General features: G+C 36.3%; 1 protein-coding gene across 8 annotated transcripts in view; it reads left to right on the forward strand.

The window, feature by feature from the left end:
- agla (amylo-alpha-1, 6-glucosidase, 4-alpha-glucanotransferase a) overlaps positions 1–9,466 on the forward strand; it is a 157,962-nt gene that overhangs the window by 43,608 nt on the left and 104,888 nt on the right. For all 8 annotated transcript variants that reach the window (XR_535914.1, XM_017309976.1, XM_017309975.1 and 5 more), the window contains one exon: positions 4,024–4,227. Coding sequence is in view for 7 of the 8 variants with exons in the window: in XM_017309976.1 (XP_017165465.1) it covers positions 4,024–4,227 (204 nt within the window). In the remaining variant the exon portion in view is untranslated. The remainder of the gene's footprint in view (positions 1–4,023; positions 4,228–9,466) is intronic.

Genomic DNA, 9,466 nt, shown 5'->3' on the forward strand with positions numbered 1-9,466 from the left:
TCTGTCATCATGGAAAATACTAAAATCATTTATAAAGATGAGAGCATGTACGTTGTTAATAAAATGGTTAAAAACATTTAATGTATGAACTGGCAGGAACTCCTCCAATGTGGCGAGCCAGCTGTAGCACAGCTAAGAGCAAGGGAAAGAGTGTGAGCAGCATGGACTCAAGCATGTTTGACAGCGTTAAGATCCTCCTGTCTTGTCTTTCAACAGTATTTCTTTGAAATACAGCATTAGCTTGGATAAATGATAACTGCAACCAGCAGATTAAGATATTGCACCAAACTGTAGACATTACTCAACAGAGAAAACAAGTAATATTTGAATTTTGTACCTTAAGAATATTTAGGTTAGCATACAAATACTTGCCATTGTCCATTTTATTCACTTTTTCTGTTATTTTATTTTTAAATCGGACCAAGGCTGGCCCCAGATTGTATGGGGCCTTGAACAGAAATTGGTGGAATTTGGGAGATATCTGATACATCTGATATATCAGATATCTGATTTGATATCTGATTCATCAAATCAGATATTGTGATGAGCATTTTACAAAACACATTTGTATCCTAATATAGTTTTCGGTCATGTTATATCCAGCTCTAAATTTAAAATCAGGCATTAATCAATGCTTTACTAGAATCTACCTGGGATGCATGTGGCTAGAGTCAACGTAAAGCCCTGACTGAATGAAAATCATTATAACCTATTTATGTCACGTTAACGAAGAACAGCTGAAAATTTACAGTTGATTGCTACCGCAGTTTATCAACTGCGGTAGCAATTTGGCTCCAACTCCTCCCTTTGTCATTTCTATATTCTTTGCACGAAATGTTAAATATTAATGTTGTTTCCAAATATCTCCAATGTCCGCTGGATTTTGGGTTGCGCCTTGTCAGCTGTTTGGGATTTCCCTCCGTAATTTCCCCTCAGAAAGCGAGGATTCTCCTCCGCTCTTTCTGATTGGCTACCTGTCACATTAAGCGTTAAGCTCCCAGTCGGGGAAAACCCCTGATTTAGATCAGAGCGGCCATGACAATCTAAATCACACTACAGAATGATCGGTTACAAAATCACCAGCAACAATCTTAGATCGGCGAACGATCTAAGATTATCGTAAGGAGAAAATAGGTTAAAAAAAATCGTGTAGTTTGAACTACTGCATTAGGTAGTTGGATGTGCCGTCTTCTCTATTTAAATCTAGTGATTACTGAAGGGCAATATAGTATACAGACTTTATAATCTGCATTCTTTTGGTTGAATGCAGTATTCATTTTGGCTTTATGTTGTTCAGTTTTTATTCAAGTACGTTTTTTGTTAATGGAGACTGAGAAACAATTTTATTTTTGTGTTTGGTTGTTTTGTTTATTTAGTTTATCAGTTCCAGTGTTATGTATTCTTTTTAAAATAAAGTGCATCTATGGCATGAAATAGCATGCATTACTACGCCATTTCAGTTAAATCAGTGTCAAAAGGTCTTGAAACAATATTATCGTTTATCACAATAATTTTTTAGACAATCTCTCAGCAAAATTTGTTATCGTGACAGGCCTAGTCTTAAGTTTACCTCAGGGCGGATCACGTGCACCTCCTTTCACCCAAACTGGACACGGGCTAACCTATATGGATATTTGCATCAACCCCCTGTGAGGAATTATGTTACTTTCCAGAGTTTTTGCTCAAGGTAGGAGTTTAAACCCCACCGTGTTAGCTCTGGTTGCGCAGCTTTACGTGAACCCGCAGGAATAACTTGTAGTCACACTTTCAGACATGCGTGTTGAGCGAGTGTTGAGAATGATTTATATTTGTTTACAAAGAATTTTGTGCAGCTTTTCTATCTCAACACACTGCTCTCTTTCCTGTAAAGTTTGTGTTTGTGGTCCCGGTTGGTCGGAGCGTTAGTGGTTAACGAACCAACGCTAACCTCAACATGCAGGTTCAGCCTGGTGAGGAGCTTTCACGCTCTCCTAGCAGTCACGCATCATGCTGATTTTATATTAATTTATTTTATTATTTCCGGTTACATGATGCATCAAACCATATCAAATGTATTGTCCAGCCAGAGTTAATGCGCGCAGCTGGCGGAGATCTGAGAAACTTGACCAACCAACATAGTTTTTGTGTCACCTTATTAAAAACTCAACAGACCTGAAATGGAAGAGCTACTAAAACCACATTAGCAGCATTTTATTCAATCTCCCGTTTGTTGCGCATCTCTGCGCAGTGCAGCGGGTTTAACTCATCATGCAGGGCCGGTCCAAGGCTATATGAGGCCTGGAGCAGAATTTGACTTAGGGGCCCCTCTTCCTGCTAAAAACAGCACCTCTAACAGCTTCTGTGTTGGATTTAATCTGGGAGAGGTGGAGTAGTTTAATAGGCCAACCTAAAAACAATCAGTTATAATTGCAGTTTACTAGTTTATATTTGTGAACAAACAGCTCAAACTCAGACTAAACTCACAGCATCAGTGTTGCTATGAATATTGTCCTTTGAACTTCTGGAAAGTAAACTTTCCAGCTCCTTAAAATCTTACTGTTGGTTGCGATCAAAAAGAAGAAACCAGACTGGAACCAGCAGTTTTGGAGCTCTCAATATTTTTTCTTTTATCTTCAGTTTCACACACTTCAGTTCAATTTACAACATAGCATGTCAGTCAAAACAAGAAGAAAGAGAATCTCCCTCTCATCTGAACCACCTGGCTTTTAAGGGATTGGCTTCCACTAGGACTAATTAGAGGGGTAGAGACATTCACATTTCTAGAAAGAAAGAACAAACATTTGTACTAAACTATTCCTAAAAAAATGTCTACACAATTAACTCAAACAAAACTAGAAACAAAAACAATTAGGATCCAATCAAAATAAAAATACATCTCTCCTCCCTCTCAGAATATGGATTTTCCCAATGAGGCTGATTGGAAACACCAGGTGCTTGTCAGCACTGCTCATGGGCGTGCATCCATGTCAACACATGACCAGGTGACCTCAAAGAAATGAGAAGATGATTAAAACAAGCAAATAAATCAAGTTACTTCCCCAAACAAATACATTTACCCAAATAAATTGGAATATATAAAGTACACAAAAAACAGCACCTGTTAGGGAGGGGGTAAATCCCTCACACTTACATACAAATGTTAAACAATTTAAAATCTTTTAATTTATGTATGCTGAAATTGAATCAAATTTAACATCAATAATCTCAATAAACAAATGTCACATTTATGTAACTGTGGTCTGTATTAAAATATTTGCATTTATTGACCCCTGAACCCTGGGAGGCCTGATGGAGTCGCTGACTTAATTTGGATTAAACAGAAATGCAACAGAAGTGAAATAATTGATATTCATTTTAATTGTATTTTTTGATTAGTTGTTTTTATGACTAGTTGTGGGTTTAAATTGCATTTCACTGACGCTGTTTTCCAGTAACATATAATTACCCAGTAATATTTTTACATTTCCTGTCTATTAAACATCTTTTAATCCAAAAACACGATGGACCGCCTCGGTGCACCGACCACCAGGCTTACCAAGTTTTCTGAGGGAAACCCTGGAATCCCCTTTCTCTTTAAAGTTGCTTGGCACCTTTCCACCTTTGTGGAAAGGTGGAACTTAGCGAAAACGAACGTTCATGTATCCTGAATGGTTGTCACGGGAGATTCAAAAATTTCTCAAATACCCATTAAAGAATCAAAGCAAAACTGCATGTACGTTTTTGATGAGGGAATAACATTAGAACGTGATGTAAAGCTCAAAAACGAGATTTTTACATAATATGCCCCTGTTAACTTGACAGATGCGACAGTGTATTCTGGATACCATGGGAATCTTTGATTTGAGCTGAAATCCATACCTTGTGAATCTCCATCAACTCTTAAACATATTTTTTTTCTGTCACCCCTGTTGATAAACACTTGAAATCTATCACTCTGGGTGCAACCTATTTTATGTAACTGTTTCAGACTCTGGACATATGTGCATGAGCCACATGAGATCTTGTACTTTGTCTTTCCTTCAGGTTACAACATGATCCACTTCACTCCTCTGCAGACTTTGGGAGAGTCTAGGTCCTGTTACTCCTTAGCTGACCAGCTGACCTTTAGCCTGGAATTCAGCCCAGATGGCAAGAGTTACACCTGGGAAGATGTGGGAAGGCTAGTGGAAAAACTGAGGACGGAATGGAATATGGTATCAATCACTGATGTAGTGTATAATCACACTGGTGAGTGGATCTAGTCATTATAGACATTTTTATTCCTGTTGGTAAACTTCTGGTTTGCACCTCTGCCAAGCAAACATCTGCTCTAAAACAATTAATAAACTGTCCTGATGAAATAATTTTTATTGTTCTTTGTGATGGACCGAGTTAAACAGGAGGAGTCACAGGATAAATTAGAAAAATAGGGTTTCTTTTATTCTAATCCAGAGATTATGAATGGCAAAAAGATCAAATTGAGCTAATAAAAGAGGTCAAAGAAACAAAACTGAACTCGGGCAAAAATACTAACAAACTGGCTGCACAAACAAACATAACTGACCTAACAAAGAAATGACACACAGGAGTATATATACTGGCTGATCAGACCAGTTAAGACCAAATAGGGGTATGATAGGTATTTTCCTAGAACCTACATAAAAGAACCACAGACAACGTATATGAATTTTTAGCCGACTTCTGCAGAAGGAGAAAAAACTCCGTCAGCTCCTCCGAGCTGTTCACAGAGCGTTCTGAAAACCTTCAGTTTGTTTGTCTCTTTTATTAGCAGAAGAGAGAAAGGTGTGAACAGGAATGGAGGGGGTGAAACCCACATCCTATATTCAYAGTAGGATGTGAATTCAGACAGACAGAGGGGAGACACAGAAACTAAATTAACACATACTAGGTTTTACAGCTCAGGACTTTCCCAGGAAGATCTAAGTCACCATCTGTACAAACATGCTTGATTAAGGAAGATTTACCTTTTGTCTCCCAAGTTTCAACAAGTTTGAACACTAAACCTCTAAATATAAACTAGTAACATAAACTTATAAATATAAGAATGATAACAAACATAATAACTCTAACAGGGTATCTAAACAGAATACAGTTACAAATGACACCAAAAACAAATGACAGTACAGCTAAGTTTGGCTAAACTAAAACCCAAAAAGGAAAATCTAAATTATTCAACTTTAAACACTAATATTTACTTAAATACAAAACTTATCTAAACAAAGAAACTACAAATTCCCCCTGCCAGCAGGAACTAGTGGTGCAGTCCAATCAGCATTTGAGCCTGCTGAGCCCTGGCTCCCACCTTTTGTCTGGCACTTCAACGCAGGTAAGTGCCGGCAGGAAAACAAACAAAGAATTAATCCTAAGCAAACAAAATTAACTTTAAGTTGATATAAATACATATGTTAACTAAATGTGCGCGCTAACAAATAGAACAAATGTATCCAAATCAACTAATAAATGTTTTATTGAAACTAAAGTGTTGTGTTTGTATAAAAAAATAAATTGTGCATTAAAAGAGGTCCCGACATAGGAGTGTGGCCATGGATTTGGCCATCACATTCTTCATAAGACACCTTATGAAGGTGTCTTTTTTTTATTTTTTTTAATTAATTTGTTAATTAAAAAAAATTTTAATTAACAAATTAAAATTTTTTTTTATTTACAATAATATGTTCAACAAGTTACACAAACAGTAACTAAAAGAATGACGAGGCTTAAGGAAGGTAAAAGAGCAAAAATTATGTGCAGGAAAAGGTTACAAATAAGAAGATGTTACAAACGGGAAAAGGTTATATACAGCAAATTAGGGCAGATTACATGAGAAATTCTTTACAAATTGAAGCAGCCTTTAAAGCTTTAGTATTTTAGTATACAGTATTTCAGATAATACAAATATGAAGAAACATAGGCACAAAAGGCATTCAATTTGGGTTTCAACTTAAGAAATTTCCAGCTGTGGATATTAAAGTTTGATAAAATTAATATTAAGTTTATAACAAAAACTTTATTTTTTGAGTGTTTAAACAGAAAAAGCCACATAATATAGTTTTAAAGTTAAACGGTACATCTATTTACAATTTCCTTTTGAAGAGTAAAAATTATATATTTCCAAAATATTTGAATATAAAAGCAGTCCCAGAAAAGATGAGTGATGGTTTCCTCAGAATTGTGACAAAATCAACATAGTGGGTCTAGTGTAGGCACCAGCACCCCTCCCGACCCCACTAAGGGACCAGGGTGTACAGAAGATGGATGGATGGATGGGTGGGTAGGTGGATAGATGAATGGATGGATGAATACAGAACACGACAGAAAATAATTACAAATGTCCACTACAGTGGACAATTTTTCAACTTTTAAATACTATGATAAAATACAGTCAAAATAATTCATAGAATGTTTTAATATGCTGCTAAGAGACTTATTTTGAATATGCCAACACAATTTTAAACCAAAATGTGCACAATAAAAAGTATTATGCACTTTTTCTCTTCCCATAAAATGTGCTTGTAATGATGGATGCCATTTTTCTGGCATCCATCATTACACTTTTGTACCTTCCTCAGGAAGGTACAAAAGTGGGACTTTTGTACCTTCCTGAGGAAAAGGAAGGTACAAAAGTCCCACCCCTTCAAATTTGGAATAATTGAAAAGCCCCAAATGTCCTCTGTAAATACCAAAAGGAATTAATCCAGTAGTATGCAGTGGGTGGGAGATATTCAAGTTTACAAATGTCCTCTACAGAGGACAAATTTGAACTACTGGTAGTCAAGAGGTGCGTATCGACTTTTTAAACTGCTCACCGAAGCAAAAACGATGAGTGTTTTAAACAGAAATTCCAGTGAATCAAAAGCTTTATGGAAGTCAAGAAAGAGAATAAAACTTTTTTTCTGATATTAAATCAGAGTAATCTAATAAATCTAAAACAATCCTTATGTTATCAATTATGCATCGTCCAGCCATAAAGCCATTTTGAGATTCTCCAATAACATTAAGTATGGATTTACATTCATTAGCCAAACATAGAACATATTTTATAATCATTATTTTATAAAGTGATAGGGTGCCAATTGTCTAAACTTAATGCATCTTTATGCAGTTTAGGAATTAGTGTAATTAGGCTTGATGTAGTGTAAGTGGTAGTTATTCTTTGTATACTTTCTGTAAAAACATTCAATAAAAAGGGAGCAAGTTGGGTAGAGAATAATTTAGCAAATTCAGATGTTAACCCATCGGTTCCTGGGGATTTGTTTAATTCAAGTTTTTTAATAGCATCTGAAAGTTCTGTAAGAGTTGTATTGGAATCACAAACTGACCTTTTGAGTTCTCCAATGGTTTTAACATGACCAAGATTCTTAAAGAAATCATTTATTTGGGTCCCTGAAATATTTGAGGCATATAACATTTTATAATAGTTTTCACAGATCTTGTATACTTCACTGGGATGTACAAAATCCATCCATCCATTTTCTTTACACCCTTGTCCCTTAGTGGGGTCAGGAGGGTTGCTGGTGCCTATCTCCAGCTAACGTTCCAGGCGAGAGACGGGGTTCACCCTGGACAGGTCGCCAGTCTGTCGCAGGGCGGGATATACAAAATGGTAAACAAAATTACCATTTGAGGAGAGCCTATTTTTATTATTTTTATTCTGTCTTTGTTTTTCTAGTTCAGTGTTTCTCAACCCTGGTCCTCACTACCCCCCTGCTCTGCATGTTTTAGATGTGCCTCTATTCCAGAACAGCTGATACAAATGATTGCATGACCATCAAGTACTGCAGAAGCCTGTTAATCATCCAGAGAGACAATTCAGGTGGCAGAAGGGAAATATCTAAAACATGCAGGGCAGGGGGCGGTGAGGACCAGGGTTGAGAAACACTGTTCTAGTTTTAAAAAGTAAATTGAATTCTGCTAACCCTCCTCTAATCATTTTGCTCTTGATCAAACAAACGCACTATTAGCTTTATTTATGTATAACTGATCTAATTTTAGTTGTAATGATAGTTCTGCTTGCTGTGGTTCAGATAGGTTTTCTGGCTAAATGGATGATAGAGTAGTAAGGTTTGTTATTAAAGTATCTTCCTCTACTTTTCTTTACGTTTTTTGTTTAGAACCAAATTCTATTAAAAAAAATTCTTAGCTCAATTTTTAAAAGTTCCCATTGTTTTTGATAATTACCGTCTTTTGCAGCAATCCTAAAATATTCTAAATTTGTATTTCTTATTTCCTTTAGAGCTTTGTTTTGTAAGAGAAAATTACTAAGTTTCCAATAGGCTGATATCTCTGAGTTCGTTTGTTTGGTGATAAATTTAAAGTTTATACAATTGCTTTGTGGTCCGTTAAGGGTGTCGGCATAATTTCCGTTTTACTATTCAGTTGAGTAAGAGATTCTGAAATTAACCAAAAATCTACTCTAGAATGTAATGAACCAGCTCTTTTTGTCCATGTAAAGTTTCTTCTACCTGGACTGTTAATTCTCCAGATATTAACAAGGCCTCTTTCATTCATGAAATCTTATAAAAAAGTCTTCCATAAGTCCTCGTCCCATTGTGATTTGCAGAAGTTGTAATCTTCATTAGTTGAATGCGATTCCTAAACCAGGCAAAAGTCTGCATCAAAGGTTTTTTAAAAAGAAAAACTGCCTTTCGTTTAGTAATGTCTAAGCCTCGTGCATTAACTGAAATAAATTTAAAGTAGAAATTTTTAATAGGAACAATAGATAACAAGTCAGAACAGTGACTTAACTAAAGTTGGGTGAAACATAGAACTATTCTCCCTTTAAAAATGGGCGAAAAATGTATCCGTTAGTATATTTCTTTTTCAACAAATCCTCGTCCTCCAATGCCATCTGTTTCTCCTCCCTTGCCTTTTGAATGATGGACCACAGCCGTTTTCTTTTGTCACTATCCTCTGGGGTCAGGTCTTCCATGAAGTGCAATTTCCTCTGAGTCAGGTTGTCTGCCTTTTTTTTTCTTCCACAGCATCCCGGTAATGCCCCATAGCAAACTAGATCATGACATCCTTGGTTGGGGTTGAGCCCTGGCCATATTTAATCTTCTGAGCCTGTGCACTTAATCGATTACTTTCGAGAATTTTTCTTTGTGGCTTGAAGCTATGTTTTGACAGATGTCAATCACTTTCATCCTGAGCTCTTCCCCTTCAACCTCCGGCAAACCCCGCCAACGTAAGGTCCAGCAGCTTTAATAACGTGCCAGCTCGACAACTTCATTCTCCAGAAATCTCTCTTTACTGTAGTCTTCAATGTTTCTTTGATGTCTTGCAAATCAGATGAATTCAATTGACCTCTTCAGATGATCCAATGGCTTTTCAAGGAAGAACCTTGCTTACAAATAGCCAGCGTTAGCCCCTTCTCTATCTATCTATCTATCTATCTATCTATCTATCTATCTATCTATCTATCTATCTATCTATCTATCTATCTATCTATCTATCTATCTATCTATCT

This window comes from Poecilia reticulata, linkage group LG17 (genome assembly GCF_000633615.1).
Source record: "Poecilia reticulata strain Guanapo linkage group LG17, Guppy_female_1.0+MT, whole genome shotgun sequence".
Lineage (NCBI taxonomy): Eukaryota > Metazoa > Chordata > Actinopteri > Cyprinodontiformes > Poeciliidae > Poecilia > Poecilia reticulata.